The sequence below is a fragment of the Monodelphis domestica genome, chromosome 5 (genome assembly GCF_027887165.1).
Source record: "Monodelphis domestica isolate mMonDom1 chromosome 5, mMonDom1.pri, whole genome shotgun sequence".
NCBI lineage: Eukaryota > Metazoa > Chordata > Mammalia > Didelphimorphia > Didelphidae > Monodelphis > Monodelphis domestica.
This window is the reverse complement of record NC_077231.1, coordinates 63,289,389-63,315,067: the sequence shown is the minus strand read 5'-3', so window position 1 is coordinate 63,315,067 and position 25,679 is coordinate 63,289,389. Positions and strand designations below refer to the sequence as shown.

The window sequence follows — 25,679 nt, the reverse complement described above, 5'->3', positions numbered from 1 at the left end:
CCTATGAGGTCCCTGCCATGCTAAAGCTATTATCCTAAGAAAGCAGGAGGAAAAAACTACTTCAGGATGACTTTTCCCACTAAAGAGCAGTAGTCATGTCCATTTTCCCAGGCTTGGTTTCTTTTTAGGTCCTTGCATCCAATGAGATTCCACTGGAGAAATCACAAACTATGTACTCAGTTTCTTCATCCATAAACTAGATGCCGGCCTACTTTTCAGGGTTATTGTATGAGTCAAATTAGAATTAGGGAAATGTATTATGAAAATGCTAAGAACTTATGCCAATATAAAGTACCATTATTAGTAATATTAATCTTATTTTATTACCTGGTAAAAAACATTAGGGGCTTTGGCCAAAGACTACTGCATAAAATTAAGAATTGTCAAGCAGATTCTAAATGTGAAATGTGGTTCTATTAATTTATAGTGGATATATTGTTATATATGGGTATGTTTTCAAATATATAGAGAGGGCGAGAAGCACAAAGATAGGCAAATATGCCTGATGTTTTATAAATGTATCAGAAGTGAAGAAAAGAAGAAGATTGGGTTGGGGAGGAGAGACAGAGAGGCAGAGAGGGCAAGTGACAGAGAGAGTATGTAAACAGAACACAGAGGGACAGGTGCACAAAAGTTTGCTGTGGAAGAAAGAAGAACAAAGGAAGGAAGGAAGGAAGGAAGGAAGGAAGGAAGGAAGGAAGGAAGGAAGGAAGGAAGGAAGGAAGGAAGGAAGGAAGGAAGGAAGGAAGGAAGGAAGGAAGGAAGGAAGGAAGGAAGGAAGGAAGGAAGGAAGGAAGGAGGGAAGGAAGGAAGGAAGGAAGGAAGGAAGGAAGGAAGGAAGGAAGGAAGGAAGGAAGGAAGGAAGGAAGGAAGGAGGGAAGGAGGGAGGGAGAGAGGGAAGAGGAAGGAAGGAAGAGAGGAAGGAAGGGAGGGAGGAAGGAAGGAAGGGAGGAAGGAAGGAAGGAAGGAAGGAAGGAAGGAAGGAAGGAAGGAAGGAAGGAAGGAAGGAAGGAAGGAAGGAACGAAGGAAGGAAGGAATGGAGGGAGGGAGGGAGGGAGGGAGGGAAGAGGAAGGAAGGGAGGAAGGAAGGAAGGAAGGGAGGGAGGGAGGGAGGAATGAACGAACTAACGAACGAATGAACAAACGAACACTGGCTCTAAAGGCAGTAGAGATATGAGTTCCAATCTTGCCTCCCAAATTTGTTGGCAGACCAGGGAAAGTTAATGTCTCTGAAACTCACATTCCTTATCTGTAAAATAACTCACATTATTAATAGGGTCAAATGATATAATGTATGTAAAGTGCTTTGTAAACCTTAAGGCACTGTAATTAATGTCAGTTATTATTATACCATAAAAATGCTTATTCCTCATTCACAAAAATGTTAAGAATAAAAAGAGTTCCCTTACAGAATAGGCTGAGAAAGAGTTTTTTTCTAGTACCTGAACTGAATTACCCTAAAGGATGTTGAGCTCTCCTCTCCCTTTTCTGGGGAAAAAGTCATAAATCTTAAGAGTAATGTAGTCCTACTATCCGATAGGCAGGGTGCCTTATTTAAATGTTCAACAAGGTATCCAGGAGATAAATAGAAGGGCTTTCTTTTGCTTCTGCATAAACCTGTGGCATAGTTAAAGCGACAGTGGAACACTGGATATTTTGTTAGGATTAGAGTCAAGTATGTAATTTCTTTCTAGTTAGGTGGAACAGTAGATAGAGCCATTTACTGGGCTTGAAATCAAGAAGACTTTAGTCCAAAACCAGTCTCAGACACGCAAGGAAAGTCACTCTGTCAGCTTCAGTTTCCTCAAATGAAAAATGGTTATAATAATAGCACCTACCTCCCAGAGTTGTTAGGAAAATCAAATGAGACAATATTTGTAAAATGCTTGGCACGGGCACCTAATAAATGCTCCTTTCCTCCCTTCCTCCCTTCCTCCCTCCTCCCTTCATTTCTTCCCTCCCTCCCTCCTCCTTTCTCTTCCTTCCTTCCTCCCTCCCTCCTCCTTTCTCTTTCTTCCTTCCTTCCTTCCTTCCTTCCTTCCTTCCTTCCTTCCTTCCTTCCTTCCTTCCTTCCTTCCTTCCTTCCTTCCTTCCTTCCTTCCTCCTTTCCTTTTTGCCTTCCTTCCTTCCCCCTTCTTTTCTTCCTTTCTTTCATACTTATTAGCAAAATGTGACCTCAAAGAACTCACTTAACCTTAATGCCCTCCAGGAAACTCTTTAGGACTTTCCCTATAAGCCATAATTGGACTTTGACTTATGAGAGTTTTCTACACTGATACAATCATAGTCACCAGTCACAGCTCCCAGATACCTATGGGAATATAGGTAAGCAGTCTCTGGCTTCTTCCAAAAATCTCCTATTTTAATGATTAATAAAATGTTATTCATAAATATGAAATGATATTTCATTCTCATATACTTGCTCATATAATGTTCTATCTGCTTTTCTCAGCAATTACTCCTTTTTATTGATCATTTAAAGGACTTTAACTCACAGGTACTGATCTTTTCTTAAAACATAAACCTCCCACAATGCTGGGCAAAAATTAAAAAAAAAAAAAAGGCTTTCCCTTCAAGGAGTTTATATTCTGTTGGGGAAAATAGCAAGTATGCTGGACACATTAGTTAGCATAAAATGCATACAAAGAAGCTAAAAAGGTAATTTTAAGGGGAAGACAAAGAAGCTTTAAGAGATGGAAGCCTCATACAGGAGGAACCCTTTGAGTAGTGGCCATGAGCAATGGAGATCCTTTTCCCAGTCGTGGAAACTAATCACAATTCTTTCTTGAACATCATTTGTTTCATGTGATCTAGCATTGATTAAACACTACAATCCCAGAATGACAGGAAGAAAGTCTTTTTGTGGCCACTGTCCAATAGAGGAACTTAACATCTTAGCTCCTATTACACTTTTGGGTCCATTTCTATTCTAAGATATTTGGGATCATATCTCATAGGAAGTCCACAGGATTAGGACAAAATTGTAGACCACTTGAAGACTATTACACATTTTAATCATCTAAAATGTTCATTCAAAAATCTTAGGTAAATATATGAAATCAGTTTAAATTCCTTCCTTATTTGAGAACATTATCAATTTAGTTTCATGTGTGAGAGTCAGGGTTTTATACTGAACATCCCAAAAATTTGAGGGCACTTTGAAATTTCAATTCTCCCAGCGCCACATAGTACAATGGAGGAAAGTTATGGAGGGATACATTTAATATGAGCATTAAAAAAAATACAGTCTGTTCCTAAGTATGGCATCAAGGACATTCTAGCTCCTCTGCATTAAAATATAATTACAATCTCAATACTTAAAAAAAAAACAAGACCTACTTAAAAATTTATTTTTCTTTTCAATCAAGACAGTAATGGTATTTGCTTAATTAAAAAAGTCATTACTGTTGTTTCTGAAGAAGATTAAAAATGAAACAGTGCATCACAGGGAGCTTCAGCCCATCTCCATACTTGCTAGCTTTAATTAAGGGAAATAAATGGAACTATAGGCCTTAACCCAAGATCAATGAATTACATGTTCACTAGCTGTTCCTCCCAATATTCACAGAGAAAACACACCAGTCTTGGGAATCTGGAAGATTTTATCATGATAGTTCTACACACACACCTGACCCAATTTTTTCATTTAATTGATGTCAAATAATATGTAAATTCTCTTAGATGGACAAATCTAGGATAGTATTCATGGGATGAAAGATCTATAGCTGGAAATCTTGCCATACATCTAGTCTGACTGTAATAAGGGAAAGCCCTATGAATATTGTATTGTCATAACTAGAAAAAAACTATCAAGGTGTCAAAGGGTTGCAGTCAGCTTGAAAGGAGTAAATGGCCACTCCATTGAGATTTCAGTCACTCAATGACAGGTTAATATTCAAAAATTCTTGACTAACTATCCTACTGACCTCACTTCTGAGGATTATCCGAAGCAGCTAGGCAGGTTTGATCTAGGTAGAGAAGGAAAGATTTGGGGGGCCAAGGAATCATTTCAGTTGTCTTTCAGTTGTGCCCAACTCTTTGTGACCCCATTGGGGTTTTCTTAGCGAAGACACCAGGGTGGTTTACCATTTCCTTCTCTAGCTCATTTTACAGATAAGGAGCTGAGGCCAATAGGGTTAAGTGATCTTCCAGGGTCACACAATCAGTCAGAGTATGAGGCTGGATTTGAACTCAGTAAAATGAGTCTCCCTGACTCCAGACCTAGCACTCTAGTCATTGGGCCACCTAGCTACAAAAGATTATTGTTGTTCAGTCATGTCCAATTCTTTATGCCCACTTGGAGTTTTCTTGGCAAAGATCCTGGAGTAGTTTGCCATTTCCTTCTCCAGCTCATTTTACATTTGAGTAACTGAGGCAGTTAAGTGTCTTTCCTAGGGTCATGCAGCCAGTAAGTGTCTGAGATCTCATTTGAAATTGGAAAGATCAATCTACTGACTCCAGACCAAGCACTCTATCCACTGTACTACTAATTGTTCCAGGAAATAATAATTGTCTTCAAATATAAGAAAGGCTTTTCTCCAAATGATGTTGATAACAATAAGGAAATATAATCAGATTCATTTTAATTGGTAATACAAGACAACCCAAAGTCATGGGTGGAAGCTGCAAAGAGGCAACTTTAGCTTTGATGTTAGGGAAAAGTCTTAATAGACACCATTATTCAAAAGTAGAAGATTGTCTTCTTCAAACAAGGGTTGGATGGCCATTTTCTGGGATGGTGCTGAGAGGTTAAAGGGAGTCTTCAGGTATATACAATGACTTTCAAGTATATTCATTGTTTTTTTTTTGTTGAGTTTTTGGGGGTTTTTTGGATCATGAGGTGTCTATTTTCTGGACAACATGCATTTTCCTTCCATGTTCTTCTTCCAATGTGGTTGGTTACACCAATACTTTTTTATATTTTGTATTTTATTAAGGAGGCTTTGAAGTGTTCTGGGCATAATGCAATAAGTGGAATATTATCCATGAATAGAAATATCTCAAAACTACACCATCAAGAAGGAATCCTTCTTGTGTTAAAACTGTCCTGGCCAGAACATCTTTGACTATGCCAACAATCTTAGGTAAGCATGTTTCCCTTTGATAATGCCTCACTTGATATCAATATCCAAGAATCGTTAAACAAATTTATTTTCAGCATCTTGTATAACTTTAACATATGTAGAGTAACTACTTTAAGAAAAAATTCTTCACATAGATGGCAGATAGTATGTTGGGCCTGGGAATCAGGTAGACGAGTTCAAATGCAGTCTCAGATACTAAGCAGTTGTGTGACTGGTAAGTCAGGTAAACCATTTGTGCCTCAGTTTCCTCAACTGTAAAACAATATTAATAATAGCACCTACCTGTAAGGGTTGATATGAAGATGAAATAAGATAATATTATAAAGTATTTTGCAAATCTTTAAGTACAATATAGATGCTAGTTATTATTATTCAAGACTACAATTTTTTCTATTGAGTTGAGTTTTAAGAATCAGCAAAAACAGACATAGTAAAGTCTTGTAACTTGACAGTTCTTTGTGGTAGAGGCAGAAAGAGGATGCAAGGACCAAGGCTGGAGACCTAGCTATCAATCAAGAGAAGGTTCTAATGGAATGTTCCCAGGAGTGGCAGTTGGGGGTTTCTGGACACACTAGGGGAAGAAGCAGAATCAAAAAGGTTTTGAACTTTGTCTCTGGCTCTGAGCAGTTGAAGCTGACCGGGGAAAGCTTTTGAGTTGGTTGTCTCTTGGAGAGAGTTGAGCTGGCCAGGAGAAACTGAGAGATTTTGGACTTTATTTTCTCTCTGGGGTTAAGCTGATTTTGTGAGGAAGAGGAAAGAAGATTTAAAAGCTGTTGTCCTCCATCTCCCTAATTGTCTAAGAGTCACAGTTTGTAACTGGACTACTTCCTCAAACCCTCCTAAAATTATCCCCATAGTTAGGGAATCCTTATCCCTCTTACCTCAGTTTCCCATCCTATTATCCCAATAAATCCCTTGACTTGAAAAGAAAAAGAAAAGAGAATCTTTATACTTCACTCAGGGGGGAGGAAAGAATTGGGAGGTGAGGGAGGCAAGGGAGGAGAGGGTTGGAGAAAGAGGGAGTGAAGGGGGAGATTAGAAAGACATACTGATCGATCAGCCATCAATAGGGATCAGTAGGCAAACTCCAGAGTAAACCCCAGAGCAGTAACCCCAGAGCAGTTCCCTTGTATAGCAGTTCCCCAGTGTACCAGCATCCCTGTGTGGCAGCATCCCTCAGCATTTATCATTCCTACCTCCATTACAAATAAGCAGCCTCAGGTTCCTATAGCAGCTCTCTCTAATCAAAACCAGAGGACAGCAGTCATTGCAGAAGAAACAGGTTTCCCCTCAGTTTACCTCTCTATTTCAATAAGAAATAGTATAACTCAGTTTACTTTCTCTATTTCAAATTTCCTTCAGTTTATCTTTTTATTCTATTTCACCTTCCATATTCCTCTGCATCCATCATGTCTTTAATGTAATAATACAATTAATAATGTATATTATTAATTTATTATTTTCATATTATTATAATTATTTTATTTCTTATGTATAATCTATTTATTATATAAACATACTACATAACATATATTATATTTATAATTAATAATATAAATAAAGTAAAATAATATAAACTGACAAATAAATATCATCTCTCGTCATTTACATTCTTTTAGGATTTTCTCTGCTTTTCACAACTACTAATAAGCCTGCTAATAAGACATATAATACTATTAGCTTATAACTCATAAGTGCTCCTAAGAGGATTGGTCTAGATTTTAATAGTTGATTTAAGATGTTATCAAGCTGTTGTGGACTGGGAAGCAATGTGGTACAGGGAAAGAGTCCTGTGTTTTAATTTAGGGGACCTGGACTCAAGTCTCTGCCCTGTCTCTTGCTACTTGTGTGACCTCAGGGAAGTGACTTTAATTTTCAAGGTCTCAGCTATTTTGTCTGGAGGTATGAATGGTCCCAGCTCCCTTCAACTTTTGGAATTCTGCAATCCTATGAAATGATTAAGATGAAATGTAATGGAGATAAATGTAAAATGAGAGTGTGTCATTTAGACAGGCAGCTGGCTTTAGAATTAGAAAGATGTCGGTTCAAGTGCTTAAATAGCTGTGCAACAAGGAACATGTCTCTCAGTAACCCCAGGCGACTCTCTAAGACTATAAATTATAGATAAGTTGTCAGTTAGCATCAGTGGAAGAAGTATTCCCCACCAGGAGCTTGTGACACATAAAATTACAGAATTTCTCTATCCCTGACACCCTTCCCCCAAAATGTACCTGGATTTCAAACCAACTTTACAAATATATACAGACACATACATATATACATATATATATATATATGTCTGTATATATAAGTTTAGGCATTTACATGTGTGTATGTATATGTGTATGTGTATATCTCTCTCTGTTCCTCTCTGTGTCTATCTCTCTCTGTTTCTTTCCCTGTATCTCTCTCTGTCTCTCTATGTCTCCCTCTCTGTCTCTCTGTCTCTCTCTGTCTCCCTCTCTCTTTGTCTCTCTGTCTCTTTCTCTCTCTTTCTCCCTCCCTCTCTCTCTCTTTGTCTCTCTCTGTCTCTCTCTGTATCTGTCTTTTCATCCCTCCTTCACACACACATACACTTATCCCTACTTTCTTCTACATCTTCATCATAGTTTCAATACATCACAAATGGCATTAGAAATCAAATGGAGATTTGGGGAGAAGTTTTACGGAAGCCACAGATGATATGCAAAGCTCAGCAGACGACACAGACAAAAAGTTTAGAAACTCATAAATGCATAAAATGCGAATATAGTGTTGAATAATAACAAAATACCTTAATAATATACATAATTTCTTTTTCAAAGTTAAAATGATTAAAAAGTTAAAGTATACGAAATGCAAAAGCCAGCAGATACCATACAAAGGCTAGAAATACTATCACTGACCTAAACATAGTCTATGACCAAATACTTAACTCAAATTTTACAATAAGGGACTCTATACACCCCATAAAAGGAGAGGAAATTCATATTTCTTCTCTAGTATGAAATCTGGGTCAAAAAAGTTTACATGGATTTTCCAGATCATAGTTCTGTACCCCTGTGACATGGAAGGGGTACCTGTATATATCAAGAAATATAATACTGCCTTATGACTCCATAATAAAAGTATAGCTTCCAGACTAAGGAGTTGATAATCTCACTATACTTCACCCTGATTAGCCCCCATATGAAATACTGTGTTCAGTTCCAGTTGGAGCATGTCTAGAAAAGCGTGGTTGGTGAGTGGACTTGAGTTCATGCCATGATGATTCATGGAAGGAAAACTGAGGATGTTTTGCCTGCAGACTAGGAGACTTAAGAGAGACAAAGGAGCTTCTTTCAAATATTTAAATAGCTTTCATCTTTAAAAATGGTTTAAATGTGTTTTCTGGTCCCAAAGAGCAAAAATAAAATAAATGGGTAGAAATTGCAAAGAACTATATTGGGCTTGATATAAGGCAAAACTTTCTTACAATTAAAATCATCCTAGAAAAATGGGTTTCTTCAAGAAAGAACAACTTTTCCCTTACTTGGAGTTCTATAAGCAAAGACCATTTGTCAGCAAGGCAGGCATATTGTGTGGTAGCTAGGGCTGTGTCCGCAGTCAAGAAGTCTCTTCCTGAGCTCAAATCTGGCTTCAGGCATTTGCTGTCTGTATGTCCCTGGACAAGTCACTTAACCCTATTTGCCTCGATGTCCTCATCTATAAAATGAGCTGGAGAGAGAAATGGCAAACCACTCCAGGATCTTTGCCAAGAAAATTCCATTGGCATCACAAAGAGTCAGATGGAACTGAAATAACTCAACAAAACAAATATATTCTAGTGGGAAGTCTTGTTCACATACAATTTGGATTACATATTCCCTTTCCAACTATAAAACTCTGATTCTAAAACATAGTTGTTTGATATCACTAACTAGTTAACACCATACACACACAGAGTCATACATAATATATATATACATACATATAAGTGTTTATATGTATGTATATATATATATATATATATATATTTATATTACTGGATCCTTGATTTAAATGATGTAGGATGCTCCTAGGTTCATAGATTTAGAGTTGGGAGGGATGTTAAAGGGCAGTAATTTCAAATATCTCATTTTACAAATGAGGAAACTGAAGCATGGAGCAATTAAATGACTAGCCCACAGTCAAATAGTGTCTGGGAGGGATTTGAATTCAGATCTTCCTGACTCTATATCCACTATTCTATTCAATACTCAACATTGCTTCTATAAGCTATTATTAGACACTCTCATCTAATCAAACACTGGGGCTAAACCTGCTTAGCTTTTGAGATCAGAAAAGTTCAAAAAATCAGGATGGTATTGCAAGTGTCATCCTCTCCCATTAAGTAAGGAACTTCCCCTTCCATTGAAGGTCTGCCTTTTTTTTTTTCAAAATCATAGTCCTAGAGGATTCTCTGTAGCACTGAAAACTGTTTGCCTAAGTTTCCTGATCTATAAAATGATCTAGAGAATGAAATGGCACACCACTCCACTATCTTTGCCAAGAAAACCCCAAATAGGGTCACAAAGAGTCAAATATTAAGTACATTATCTAGAATGCTAAAGTGAAGATGTGACTAAATTGGGATTGAATCCAGAACTTCCCATTTCTCAGGTCATCCCTTTGTACAATAAGCCATGGTGCCTCCTGTCTGCAAGGACAACTCCTGGCCACACAAAGCCCAACCTTGTATTTCAGTAGGGATACAGAGAGGGGCTAGACTGGTGACTTCATGGATTTGATAGCTAGCTCCTTCTATCACAACTCCTTCCACCAGTGGGGGTTAGCATCATCTCTGCATTGATAGATGTAGAGTTGCCTAGAGGGTGGATTGCCCAAAGTTACAAAGCCAGGGTGGGTCGGAGGAGGTACCTGAACCTAGATCTTCCTTGCTTCCATGCCAGCTCTCTATTCCCAACACAGCACTTCCCCTATGAGGATTATAGTGATTCCCAATCCATAAGCAGTTCGGTTCCCAGTCTTGTTCTTTTTTTTTTCCTCTCTTTTGCCATAGTCATTCCAGCAGCTACTTTGACTCAATATTGAATTCTCAGAATCATGAGCTCAGAATGGGATCTTGACTCCTCTCTTGTGAAAGGCATAAACTTCCATTAAGACTTCACATGGCCTCGGGTGTCCAGAGGATATTTAGAGAAGGCACAGAACCACAGAATGTTTATGGCTGGAAGTGACTTCATTGGTCCAATCTGTAGCTAAACAAGCATCTTCTCTACCATAATATGACAAGGAATTATTTCCTTTCTACCATATGTTGTCTATTTTTCAAATAAATCTTGAAATTTTAGGAAGAGAATGAAGAGAAATTAAGTAGACAAATCCATTGATTCCATAAATACACGATCCTTTTTTTTAATTTATACTCAAACTAAACAATAAAATGGCATTGGAAAGGCATCCGTGTGTGGTAGATCACAGTGGATAGAGAAAGGGAGAGAATAAGCAAATATTAACTGTCTATCTGCCAGGAACTTTGATAAATGCTTTACAAATATTATTTATACACATGATAGCCCTGTGAGGTAGAGGCTTTATCCTCATATTACAGTTAAAGGAATTGAGGCATAGAGATATTTTTAAGCATTTTGTTGAGGATCAAATAGGTGGTAGCTGAGGCTTTCTGACTTCAGGAATGGCACTCTATCCACTACCCCAACTAGCTGCCACTACACACTAAAGATGGCAATGAAGTTGGAGTCAGGGACCCCTGGATTGAAATTCTGCCTCAAATACTTACTAGCTAGCTGATCCTGGGCACTTCATATCACTGTGCCTCAGTTTCCTCATCTGAACAAGTGAAGAAACTAGATGAAATAGTCTCTAAAATCTTTCAGCTTCAAATCTAGGAGCCTGTGATTATAGAGAAGAACAAAACTGTTATTTTGGAGGGAAGGAAATGATGGTTCACAAAAACTTATACCAGGTCATACAGCTGGTTATGGCAAAGTCAGGCCAAGAATGTAGGTATCCTGAGCCCTAGTGTATTGATTTTTTTTGGCTAAACCACACTGTCATTTTGGATGAAGAGGTTATAAAATGTCAAAGAGAAAAATGGCATTTTCCCCAAAATCTAAGTGTTTCATAAAGCAGGTCAATAACTATACTTACTTGTCTTTCATGGGAATAAATAACAAAGTTAAGGAAGAAAAAACCATCTCCTCTATATGTGCCTCTTTCTGTCTCGATGAGAAAACCAATGGATCATTGCATGTTTTGAAACTTTAAAATAACCATGATTTTATCTTTTATCACTCAGGACAGTCTCACCATTGAAACAGATCAAAGCCTCTCCATGCCTCAGTGGACTGACTGTCTTTCAGAATTACTGTGACCATGAAAAATTACTGCTTGATGCTTGAAGACCAAAGCTTTGCCTCTCTGAAATGCTCCTTGTCATCCATACAAAACCAACATGCAACTAACGTCTTTCTCAAAGTTCCTCCAGGGCTGGGTCCTGATTACTGCTAATAATGAATCCCAGGAAGCAGATGCATGTATTCAAATGCTCACTATTGGAAGCTACAATTATATAAAAGATGGTCATTGGTTCCAGCCTGATGGAAATATGTACTACAAATTCAAATAATGTGACCACTTCATGGAATTCATGATTTACACTATGAAGGGCCATTGAGTTGTGCTGCTTTGGTCTTAGAGAACCTAGGGTCATCTTTAGGTAATGAAAAGGCCCCTGAGAAGAAAATAATCATGGCGGAGCTCCCCAAAACATATACAGTTACAAACCTGACGTAGCAATGAACAATCTGGTAATTCCATTTCCAAGAACCATTAAAACCTGTTGTAAATTCCTGAAATCCCTATTGTCAAGTGCCATCTGGGCCATGTTCTCCAAATATCTATAATCCATAACAGTTACAGTCAAGAGCCTATATCACAAATTTACCCAGGGAGCTGAACTTTCATTGGAATACAGAATCACAGTATATTTTACTCCTAATCTCCCTAAAGAAACATAAAAGCACAATGACACATGATATGGTTGTAGACGTAAACATACATGCACTTAAATTTACCTAAGTCTATGCAAATATGCCACCATTTAAAAAAATTCTGTGAATCAAGAATATCAAGGGAATTATTTTTTTTTAAATGTGAAGGCAGCCTAACAGTACCAGATCTTAAACTGTGCTATAAAGCAGTAATCATCAAAACAGACTGGAAAATTCTAGAGGACTTATGACAAAGAACTCCCCAATCATTGAAAATGATGATTTATACCCAGAGACATTTAATGAATGTTGGCTGAACATCTAGCTGATATAACAGCCCTTTTTAACCTTCCTATAATCCTATAATCTATTTTGTATTATATTTCTCTGTGTAAATCACCCCCTCTAGGCTGTAAGTTTCTTAGAATAGAGGTCTGATATTACTGAATATCCTATTTGCCTCAGTTCCTAACATGGATGTGCTTAATTCATAACTGGCAAATAAATGGATGAATATGATGAACATAAAACATTTCAATTAAATTTTAAAAAAAACTTCAAGAATCAAAATTAATATGTTGAAATGTAATTAAAATGAAGAATCTGGATAGATTCGTATTTGCTAAAATAGCGTAAGTATTACAGACCCTTCCCATTTGTACTGTATCCTCTCTTTTGAGAGAAGTTTCTAATGAGATTTTATTAAGTGTAGAATTCTACCCAGTACATACTGAAATAATCCAATTAGGATATGAAGTGTTTTCTCTGATTAACATTTTTAGATAGATATGAGTATTTGGTATCCCTTTATGGGAAGGTATGCACATGTTTCAAATATAAATCCTCCAAGAAATTTTGGGTTAAGCATGTAATAATATGTCTTCCTTAGAACTCTGCACATAAACAATGAAACATACCTTCCCCTCCTTTCTAGTGAGAGGGTCAAAATGGGTCACACATTATTGGTTGTTTCTGAGTAGTTTTAGTGCCTTCTATATGCCTGGCATTGTGCGAAGTTTGGGGATGCAAAGATAAAAGACACTCCCTCCATTCAAGGAGCTCACAGTCTGCCTATGATTTAAAAACAACAGGCATCAATAAATCTTATTTCTTGAGAGACTCCATTACTCAAAACCTCAAATGCTCCAAAATCACTTTTCTCAACATAGATTACATAATCAGGGAAAAGAGGTCTATCCAATACTCAGAAAACAAAGTCTGGTCTGGGTTCTGTTGTTAGGCTACTCTGACACTGTGGAGAAGCTATTTCTTTGGACTTCACTTTCTTTGTCTAAAAACTAATGAGGGTAGATTAGAACATCTCTAAGGTCCAATATTCACAAATGTAAAATTCACCTGTTTCTCTCTGTCTCTTTGTTTCTCTCTGTCTCTCCCTCCCTCTCTGTTTCTCTCTGTATCTCTCTGTCTCTGTCTCTGTCTCTGTCTGTCTCTGTCTCTCTGTCTGTCTCTGTCTGTCTCTCTGTCTCTCTGTCTCTCTCTCTCTCCCCCCCTCCCCTATTCTGCCTTGGAAGCAATACATAATATTGACTCTAAGAGAGAAAGGGTTTTAAAAATTAAATCAAATAAATAAATTCTTGATATCTTCCCTTTTCCTCAATGTAGAGAATTTCTCATGTGGAAAGCCTCTCCATGTGTGCTGGTCAGAAACTTGTGGCCTCATAGAGCTTATTGTGGGGAAAGAGAATAGGACTGAAAGATTCTGCAATATATATTAGACTCAGCCCTGAAACCAGTAGAATCTGATTCCAAACTTACACAAGATACTTCTACCAACAATAATTCTGTTATTTATTCTTTTGAGATCAATGTGTGTTTTTGTTGAATTTTAACGATACATACATTTTTAAAATCCTATGTTCTTAAAAAGATATATACTATTCTTATCTCCTGAAATTATATATAATATTGAGAGTATTAACTATTTTGGAATAAAAATAAAGTTTAGAATTTCTTATTGGAAATTTGGTTGTCTAAATGTTTTAAAGAACATGAAGAAATATACAACTTAGGGGTGTCGTAAGACTGGGGTTCAAGGGACCGTAAATGATCCAACTTTTGCCCAACTCCTTTATTTAATATGTAAGGAAACTATGAGACAGAGAGACAAAATGATTTATTTAAAATTACACTAGAAGTAAGAAATTTTGTTGTTTTTCAGTCATTTTCAGTTGTGTCTGACTGTAACCTCATCAAGGTTTTCTGTTTTGTTTTATTTTTGTTTCTGGTTTTGGTTTTGGTTTTTGGCAAAGGTATTAGTGTGGTTTGCCATTTCCTTCTCCAGCTCATTTTACAGATGAGGAAACTGAGGCAAACAGAGTTAAGGAACTTACCCAGGGTCACACAGCTAACAAGTGTCTGGGTTCAGATTTGAACTCAGATATTATTGACTTCAGAGCCAGTGCTCTTTCCACTGAGAAATAAGAGTTAAGTTTTAAACCCTCTGATTCCAAGCCCAGAACCATTTACACAATAGGGAATAAAGATAAAAAATATGGACTAGACACATAGTCAATGAGCATAAAAATTAGTGGATCTACTCATGAAAGTCCTAGACACATGGATTTAAAGGGACTTTAGAGAACATCTAGTGCCATATCTGAATTTTACAGAAGGGGATACTAAGACCCAGGGAGTTTGGGTAAGTTAATTTCAGAAATATTTTTCAAGTTCACTACCAAATTAACCAATGAAAGAAATGAATCTAAAGTAATGGATTCTTAATAATCTGAAACAGATAATTAAAGTTTTGGAAATGACCTTAGAACACACATTAGAGATATTAAGTTGAGGATGGATGATAACATTATTTTGTGTCCCCATTGGTCTTCTAGCAGTATGAAAAAAAATTATGGAGATATTCCCCACTATTGATAGTAGCAAGAGAAAAACTCATGACTCAAAAAGAAATGGTGGTTGGAAATATTTTAGAAAAGTTACACATTTCTGATTTCATGAAAAACCATGACTATAAGCTGCTTTCTTAGCACATCCACACACATATGCACACTAATAAGACTGCAATGCAAAAAGAAATTGGAAGCTGTTATGCGACAGAATGTGAAAAATTACATGCTGCATTTCACTGGAAAGATAACACGTCACTGCCCTCGATTTATAAACACTCACACAGACATGTAAATAAACAAATGGACTTGCGGCTGGTTAAGTGTATCCTCTATTTTATTATTTCCATTCTTCCTCACTGACGGTCTGTCACTGATTTATTTTTACCAGCTGGAACCAGGGAAAGGGATTAAACAATCTATGAGTATATTGCTTCTATTTCCCCTAAATTTAATTTTCTTCCACCTTCAGGTTTTCCACCAGAGAATAAGGAAGAGAGCAAAGCTTGAAGAATATCAGAACACCTTTTGCAAAAAATCAACAAAATTAAATGTGTTTTTGGCTCCTTGAAAACTATTACAGCTGCAAATCTGGTAGAAATAAACAAAACTTAACCAACACCAAAGCAGCTAAGTGCTTCATTTAATACATGAGTCATTGTTAATGAAATAGCCTCATGTGTCAGCACTGTTATACAGACCCAATCTGGATAAGCTATAAGCTAAACTGAAAGGAATGACTACTTGGCTTCTGTCAGGAATCTTTATTGGGAAGACCTGAATCCAAGCTCAGCTGTTAGAGGTCAGAATAATGGAACTACTAATCTTGAGCAAATCACCAATGGAAGAATCCAATATCATATATGATGATACTTTCCCTTTTTTTCCAGAAAGAAATAAACACGTCTCTTGCAGTGCTATGGAAACTTTCAAAGGGAGCCCCTCCAAATAAGATGATCAAAAAAGAGAAGGTTTCTGGGCAATTTTACTATTGAATTATTTTATCAGCAGATATTTAAAAACCTTAAGTATGTTATCAGCATTTACAGTTGTGGTTTATCATTAGAACTATAGAATAGAAAGAGGGAGTGAAAGATTGAAGGATGAATGAAGTTCACAAGAGAAGGATGGCAAGAGGGAGAGGAGGGAAGAGCCACAAAGGGGAGCGGGGAGCAGAAAGGGCCAGAGAAAGATGAAGAAAGGGCAGAGAGAAAGAGACAGAGACAGAGACAGAGACAGAGACAGAGAGAGGAAGGGAGGGAGAGAGAGACAGGGAGACAGAGACAGAAAGAGAGAGAGAGGATTAGAGAAGACAGAAAAAGAGATTATATAACTGGAGCTGGAAAGGAATCTTAGAGGTCATAAAGTACACAGTTTAGTGAAAGTGTAAAGTGAGTTTTCCTTCTACTGGATTATGCAAAGGGGAAGGGAGAGAGTCAGTAGAAGAGAGAGGATACAAATGAAGAAGAGAAGGCAGAAAGAGGAACTGGAGATAAAAAGAAGAGAATGGGAAGGATAAGGAAAAGAAAGAGGGAAGAGGGAAAAAGAACAGGAGAAGGAAGAAGAGGAGTAAGAGGGAGAGGGAGAGAAAAAGGAAGATGAAGAGAGAGAGAGAGAGAGAGAGAGAGAGAGAGAGAGAGAGAGAGAGAGAGAGAGAGAGAGAGAGAGAGAGAGAGAGAAGGAGGAGGAAGAGAACATTCAAGTCAGTAACCACTCACCATAATGCATGTAACAGTTTCCTCTGGTGGGATCCAGCTGAATAGCCTTCAAGAAGAATTTCTCAGCCTCATTTTTACGTCCCTTTAAAAAAAAAAAGGAGAGAGAAAGTAGATGATTAAATAGTCTTCAACCCTTTATGGTTCCTAAACCATCACCTACCTTCTGCTTAAAAATGAATTATTCTACCTTTTAACTGTAATGTTTAGGAGAAACATTTAAAGTTCTGTTTACTCATTTCCAATTTCTAATCTTCAAATATTGCATAATTTTGACTATTTTTGTTGACATTTCTATAATGAAAAAGTTGTTGAATTTTATTGAATAAGTATCAAAATGTTATTTCTAGAGGCATGGTTTGAATTTAGAGTTCCTTATATTTTGATCTTTAAACTATGTGTAATTTAAAATTTTGTTTTAATTATTAACCAAGCAGCAATTTGATAATAAACTTTGTTTTATTTAAAAAGTAAAATGAATACTATTGATGACAGATTTGAGTAAATGACTAACCATGTAAATCATAAAAATTACAGAAACAAACGTAGGAAGGGCCTTGAAACTCTTCTGGTCAAAGCAAAAAAGTACTCTAGAACATCTGCAATATGTGATCATTAATCCTCCTTGTGAAGATCTTCAGTGATATAGAACTTCTTGAATTACAGGGCAGCTTGATCTAATCTGTGACAATTTTAGTTATTAGGAAGGTTAATTTTTCCTTCTATATTAAATCAAAATTCATCTCTCTGCCTCTTCTCTCACTATTTCCAGGTTTTCCATATGGAATAAAAGAGATAAAAGCTAATCTCTCATCCAAGCAAGATCCTTCAAATAAGCAATGCCAGTTAGCAAGATGAACTAAAAAAAAAAAAAACCCTAAAATGTGGCAACCAAAAGTAAGCACAAGGTTTGGATGTAAGATAGGACTATTGCTTCTGTCATTCTGATGACATTTCTCTATGAATGCAGTCTAACTTGTCATTAGCTTAGCTCCTATATTACACTGCTGACTTGTATTGAACCTGTAGTGGGCTAAAATCCCCAGATCTCCAGCCATCTTTTTCCCATCCTATACTTGTCAAGTTTGTTTCTTGAATCCAAGTATGTGCCTTTATATTTGACCCTATTAAATTTTTTCATGTTAGTACCTCCTCGACATCTTTGACTTTCCAAATCTTTTTTTTTTTAATCCTGACTTTGATTTACATGTTAGTCATTGGCCTCAGTTTCTTAATCTGTGAAATGAGAGGGCTTGGAGTCTGAGGTCTCTTCTAGTTCTAAATAAGTGAACTATAATCCATTCCACATTGTCACTTTTGTAACAACTGAAAATTTGATGAGCCTGTCATCTATACCTCTATCAAAGCAATTAACGAAATTATTTAGTAGTACAGAGCAAAGGTAAATCAATGGAACACTCTACTAGAGACCTTTCTCCAAGGTAATATTATTTCTTTAATAATTAACTGGTCATTTGGTATGCTCATTCAACAAGTTTCAAATCCAACAAACCATATTATCATTTAAGCCATATCTCTCCATACTATCTGCAAGAATCTCATGAGGAGCAGTGTCAAAGGCATGGTACAGTATGACATTTGTAGAATATGATAGGGGGAGCAATCTTACCAACCGGGAATATTAACCTCCTTCCATTTCACATTCAAATTACACTAGTTTCTTTTTTCTCTATTGTAAGCTTTATTGTCTTGTTTGACAACATGTGAATATGGAAATATATATTACTTGATAATAGATGTACAACATATGTCATATTACCTGACTTCTTGGGGAGGGGGAAAGAATGGTAGAGAGGGGCAAAAAAGAATGAGATATAGATTCTAATAACTATAGCTATAGTTATACAAAAATAGAGTTATAGCTTTGAGTATAGACATAATTTCTCTTGGATAAGCATATTTATTATAATGAATGGGTTAATAGTTGAATATAAGTTAAAGTAAAAAATTGCATGTCACGTAAGGATCAAAATATAAGGAGCCCAATACAACCCAACTCTCTAGAAACATCATTTTGATCCTCATCCAGTAAGACTGAATAGCCTTTTCATCATAGGAAGTATCAACAAGGGGTGAGAGGGAGGAGAAAAAAAGAATGAGACATAAATTTTTGGATAAATCTATGGCTTTGGAATTAAACATAGCTTGTCTTGGGTAAGCATATTAATTATAATTTCTGACAAATCATACATATTATCTTATTACTATGCTATAAATTATATTGCTATATAAAACAATAAAAGAAATGATAACCCCAAAAATTGCTAAAAAAGATTTAATTGGTGTGAGGGCCAATGCTTAGTTTGTTTTAGCTTTCCTGCATAAAAAAATAGCCAGCACAGGACCCAGAGATCTTCCCTTTGGCTTGTGACCAAAGACCAGAAGCTTGAACCACAATGAGAAGTTTGGTCCAACTGAATCAATGCTTTATTCTGAATAAACACCTCTTCCTTGTTCTGAATATTTTCCCCTTCCTATGACTAAAGTAAACCTCCTGCTGCTAACAGATAGATGGATTATTGGTCTATCGTTTAGTTTTAGTCTTGGATCTAAGCTACCAGGGAATTCATTTGAGTCAAGCCAAATTCATTACTACCTGGAAAAGCCTCTGGAAATCATTCACCATCCAAGGATCCAAAACCTTCATTTGACAGATGAATAAACTGAGCATGCTCCCCTGTGCCCCCACCAAACTACCTCCAGAGAAATTAGTTGAGGTCACAAAGTTTGGAAATGGCAGAGCTGGAACTGGAAACCTGTCTTTCCTGGCCAGTATTCCCAGGTCTCGTTTACTATGCTATGATATTTTGAGATCCTTGGTGAAAATAATGACATGAAGCATATGAAGTGAAAACCATAACGTGTCTTAATGTTTGCCAATGTTAAGGGGGGAAAAGTGATCCTCATAAACCTTGTTCTCTTCATGTTTTTAAAGGACTTCTGGAGGAGACTGACATAACTAAAGCAACAACAGGTTGGGAGGAAATAAAAAGGGTGGGTATACTATACTGCCTTAGCAAAACAATAGATTGAACAGCCTCAACAGACACCCACCTCATCAGAAAAACAAGCTGAGCAGTATCCTCTGTGATTGCTCAGTAGACCAAGTCATAAAAGTCAATGAGCCCCATCATCTGCCTCATGCCAGAAGAAACACATCTAATGCCAAAATATTCTCTCCCAGAGGAAACACTGGACCCTCCTGCAAAACCTCATTTTCCCCCTGTGGTCATTAATTAGCTGGTTATCTGCCAACTAAGTGAGAAGGCAAAGAACTCATCAGAAGGAGGTGGTGGGTAACCAAGTGATGTTTCAATGCTGAAATCACTTTGGACCTTCTTACCATGAGTTTTGGCTTAGTGATCCTGGAAGTAGAAAAATTATACTGTATTAATTAAATTAACTATTTTATCATTGCCTTTTTTAGAAGGATAACACTTGTGGTGATAGCAGAAAATTAAATATTACTTTAGCAGCCCCTCTTGCCCATGTTTAGTTATAAAGTTATCCAGGTAAGAAATAATCTTTACTGAACTACAATTGGCTAAGTTACTTTCAAGTATGTAACCCATATAATCATTAAGCATGATGGTTGACTCAAAGGAATTCAATTTAGTTTGCTTTTATCTAGTAATTCCTCTTCTTGAAAGTACTATTTTAGACTTTGAGAAATGGGTACAACCCAGGGCTCCATCTTCTCTCTCTTTATATAAACTTTCACTCTCTGTGATCACACTTGATCCCCCAGTTTAGATATTATCCTTCTAGAGATAACTTCTAGATCTACACATTCCAGATTAACTCCCTCCTGAACTCTAGTCTTGCATCTCCAAATGCCTGATAAATATCTCCACCTGGAAGTTAAAAGTAGTTATTCAATCATTTCAGGCATATCTAACTTTTCATGATCCCATTTGGTGTTTTCTTGGTAAAGATACTTGAGTGATTTGCCATTTCCTTCTCCAGCTCTTTTTTATAGATTAAGAGCTCAGGCAAACAGGACTAAGTGACTAGCCCAGGTTCAGACAGCTAGGAATTATCTAGATTTGAACTCATGAAACTCAATCTTTTTTAACTTTAGGTCTGGCACTATCCACTGGACCATCTGATAAAAAGGCACTTAAAATTTAGTATGTCTAAAACAGAACTCTTCTTCCTTAAATGTTCTCATATTAATTACCCAATTTCCACAAATAGCACTGTTATTCTTCAAGTCATCCAGATAGGTCACCTAAATGAGGCATCCTTGACTCAATTCTCACTCATGCTTCAATCCAATCAGTAGTCCAATCTTTGTTGGTTATACCTTTCCCACTTACCTTATTAACTCATGACCATTACCATAGATGAGGCTCTCATTACCCCTTATTTCAAAATTTTCTAACCAGTCAACCTCTCCCTTCTCCAAATCATCCTCCACATAGCCACGAGAGTGATTTTCCTAAAGCAAAGGTCTGTTACTGCCTTGTTCAAGAATCTCCAGTGAGTCCCTATCACCTCTAATATGGCACATATTCTCATTTGTTTGGCATCTAAAGACTTTTGCAACCTAGCTTCAGATTTTTTTCATGCGGATTGCATGTAATTCTCTGTCATTCATTGTAATTCCCAGCCTGACTAGCTTACTGTTCTCTATCTGTAATATTCCATTCTTGCTTTTTAGCCAATATATGTTCTCTCTGCCTGGAATATTCTTCTTCCTGACCCCCTAACTTGGTATGGTTCAACTCATGTCCTACTTCCTAAAAGAAGCCAGTATGCCATAATAAGTTCCCCACATCAACAAAATGATAGGTGAAGACAAAAATCAAATCAAATCAAATCAGTGACAGTATCATGACTCTTTAAAGAATGACTCTCAAACTATAATTTTGATGAATATGAGTTGAGTTGTACCTCAGTTGTTCTGTTCTGCACAACATAATGAGCTAAAACAATAGAAGAATAAGACTCGGGCTTTTATCTTGCCATAGACAATACTAGCTATAAGATGCTGGGCAAGACAGTTAACTTCTCTCGGCTTCAATGACTTCTTCTGTGTAATGGGGAAGGAGATTCACTTTGAAGGGTTATAGAAATGCCTGTTTCTATTATTAAGAGCATATCTGCTCATACTTTTGGAGTAAGGGTGACACAGCATGGGTTTCCCAAATAGGTCAATACACCAATTGGGGAGTGGAGAATCACCTCAGAAACCCAGAATGGCTTCCAATTTTCCATTTAAAATGTGTGTCAATCAGGCATTTCCTTTTGGGCATGGAAAAGTCCTGAACATTCACTAGATCATTTGATCCCAAACTATTTGGCAACGGCACAGAAACGAATCATGGTAGAGAGTTGCCACGGGGCCAGCCCAGGCTTATAATGTACTGGAACTGACACCCTCATTCTGCAGAAGTCAAGTACAGTGATGATAACCAGGAAAGTGCTATTTGGTGGTAGAAAAAAAATACAGGGAGTCCTCAAGGACAGCTGGCGTACAGCTGTGTCACAACAGAGAGCAAGATGTTCCTCGGTACCATAAAAGGCGGCAGACACGATGAGAAGGCAAGCTTGAGGCTTCCATGTGTTCTTGGCAGATGGCCAGAAAACTTGAATCCAGATGTACTTAATAAAGGACAGAGCCAGATGTAAATAATTTGCTAACTGTACACAATATATGCAATGTGCATTGACTTATTGGATTTTTTTTTGGAGAGAGAGATGTTGACCTATGATTTCCTGGTTGTGGGATCTCCCAGTGTGGAACATATCTCCCTCAGTACAGATCGTCAACTCGTGTAATTCACAGTCACAGATGAGTTGAATGTTTCCTGAAGTACAGAGATTTTAACTGATTTGCCTTCGGTCACATAGCTAGTATGTATCCCAGTTTGCATCCTCAGCATGGTACATAGTATGATAATGCACATGGTGCAAATCTTTAGTTTATAGAAGTATCTCAAAATAGATATCTGACCAAGACTGCTGGTCTTTTGGCCACTAGATCATGCTCTCTCGTACATTTGCTTTTCTTAGATGAAAAAGAGAAAAACCAATTATTTGGGTAAACCGTCAAATCATAGGAATAGCCCTAGTCTGAAACTAGGCACTCATGCAGATTTTGTCATTAACTAAACTACAGAACTTAGGTGGTGCAATGGATAGAGTGGTGAGCCTGAAGCCAGGAAGACTCATCTTTCTGAATTCAAATCTGATCCAGGAGTTGTGGAACATGGTAAGTAACATCATTCTGATTGCCTCAGTTTCCTCATCTGTAAAATAAGATGGAGAATGCTATGGTGAAGCAAACTCATACTCTTGCCAAAAAAATATTCTGAATGAGGTCACAGAGAGTCAGATACCACTGAAAATGAATGAACAACAATAGAAATTCTTTGTTCTAGTATAATTTTAGATAAATTGCTTTGTCTTTTTGTCCTTCGGTTTCCTCACATATTAAATAAAGGAGTTGGATCCAGGATCTTTGCCAAGAAAATCTCAACTGAGGTCACAAAGAGTCAGACATGAATAAAAAAAAAAGACTGAAAACTAAGAAGGTATCTAAAGGGTAATAATCAAATGAGCATTTTCTCTGCAATTCTTAGAGCAGAGGCCAAAATATGGAGATGTAGCCCAGTGTCACAGAGCTTGTGTGTGACAGAGGTGAGACTTGAAGTCTGATATGAATCAAATAGAAAAATAGATGATGAATGGCATTTAGTAGGTGCTTACTAAATGTAAAATATTGGGCTTAGAAACAAAGAAATAGAAACAGCACCTTCTCTGAAGAAACTCGTATTCTAATGGCAGAAACTCATACTAATGAACTGAACACAGAATTTTAATAACTAGCCAAAAGTAATGACAAAAGAGGAATTAGTGAAAAGTATAAGAGAAATAGATAAATTGGCAAAGAAAAAAATCACAGCACTGAAAAGATTAGGATGGATCTATGATTTCAATGATCCAGGGAACTCCTCAGTAAGGAAATTCCCTTTAACCAAGGCAAGTCACAGAAACTTATTACATTATAGAGCAACTAAGAACATTGAGATTTAAGTAAAGTGTCCAGGTTCATATAGCTTTTTTGCATCAAAGATGAGCCTGGAACCCAGGTCTTCCAGGCTTAGAGGTTTACTCTTTATCCACGAAGGGCATGCTGCCTTTCCATAAAAGTAGTAAGTACAACTAAGAGCTATTTCTTTGGGAAAAAAAAAATGAAATTGGTAAATTTTTGGCTCATTCAATTTCAAAAAAAGAAATGAAAATCAAAATAACTAAAACTTTTATGAATTAAAAAGGAAAATCAGTCTGGAGACTAGATACCTATTAGAGGATTTTTCAATTATTATATAAAATGTCCAGTATAAGATCTTTCCTGACTTTGTATGAGAGGAATTGAGTGAATTTTGGAGAATATAGAGCAGATGGAGTAGAGAAAGAAAAGCAGGGTTATGTCAAATTCACTGCCTAATATTCAGTAATTGTGGGATGCTAGACAAATCATTCAACCTCTGTTTCCTCAATTGTAAAATAGAGATAATAGCATCTTCCTTGCAGGGTTAATATGAAGATCAAATGAAAAAAAATACTTAGCACAGTTCTGATACAGTAGGCACTATATAAATCCTTTTTCCTTTTCCTTCCCTCCACCTCTCCCATTTAATTGGGAAAGTAATGATTTCAATCTTATTATTTCCATTGAACTCCCTCTTAATACCTGTGAAGGAAAGGCCACCATGGAAGAAGGAAATAGCTAGCGCCTAAATCCCAGAAGCCAGCCAAGCAGTAAAAAGATTAGTGGTTTACAGTTATGTTCCAAGACCAAAAGGATGGATTTATTTCAATTCATTCAATCTACTCTGTGCAAGGGATACAAATTCAAGTCAGTTCAACAAGTATTTATTGGTATTGGACTATGGTAAGCTCTAGTCCTCATCCTCTTGGACCTCACCATTCCCTTAAATGAAAGCAACAAAAAAAAAATTAGTGCATAATAAATATATACAAGTGTTATGGGAGGTTTAATGAGGGGAAATCACTACAAATTGGGGGATTGGAAAAGGTTTAATGGAACAGGGATCATTTGAATCTTTAAAGGTGGAAGCGAAAGGGGAAAAGGGGAAGTCATTCTACAAATAGGGAATAGTATGAGCAAATGGTTGGAGATAAGAAATCAAGCGGTATGTTTGCCAGACAGTGATTTAAATTTGGCTGATACACTGAAGGCAAGGAAATGTCATGAGAAAAGACAGGAAATTTAAGATTGGAATATCTAGTTCTGAATGCAAGACTAAGTACAGTAATGAGAATCATCTTGTATAGGAAACAGGAAACTATTAAAGAGTTTTGATGAAAGGAATGACAGGACAAGGTCTGTTCTCAAAGCAAACAAGTTTGGCAGTGATAGGAAGGATGGACTAAAGGAGTCAAAGAATAAGCACCAGAAGAATAATAAAGGAAAGAAAGGAACAAGCATTTATTGAGCACATACTATATGCCAAGCACTGTATTAAGCCACTTACAAACATTATCTCATTTGGTGCTCACAATCTTAGGAGGGAGGTATATTACGGTTCCCATGGCATAACTGAAGAAACTTAGAAAGGTTAAGTGACTAGGAACTTTGTTTTGGGGGAATCCAATTAGAATGCAAGCTTATTGAGGGCAGGGTCTGTTTTGTATTTTTGTCTTTGTATCCTCAGCATGATACATAGTCTGATAATGCACCTGGTGCAAATCTTTAGTCTATAGAAATAGCTCTAAATAGATCTCTAACAAAACTAATATAACTAGCTATAGATACAGAGTATATGTAGATAGATAGATAGATAGATAGATAGATAGATAGATAGATAGATAGATAGATAGATAGATAGATATCAAGGGCAGAGAGAGGGAAGAGAGAGGTATAAAGACAGAGGAAGAGGGAGAAATTGAGAGAGAAGAAAGGGAGAAAGAGAGAGGAAGAAAGAGAGAAGAGAGGGAAAGAGAAAGTGAGAGAGAACGACAGAAATAAGGGAGTATTATATGCTTCT

The 25,679-nt window shown here is 36.8% G+C and overlaps 1 protein-coding gene across 3 annotated transcripts in view; it reads right to left on the bottom strand.

The window, feature by feature from the left end:
* Window positions 1–25,679, bottom strand: part of TMTC2 (transmembrane O-mannosyltransferase targeting cadherins 2) — a 557,542-nt gene that overhangs the window by 121,786 nt on the left and 410,077 nt on the right. For all 3 annotated transcript variants that reach the window (XM_007503110.3, XM_001364263.4, XM_056798579.1), the window contains one exon: window positions 16,642–16,723. In XM_007503110.3, coding sequence (XP_007503172.2) covers window positions 16,642–16,723 — 82 coding nt within the window. The remainder of the gene's footprint in view (window positions 1–16,641; window positions 16,724–25,679) is intronic.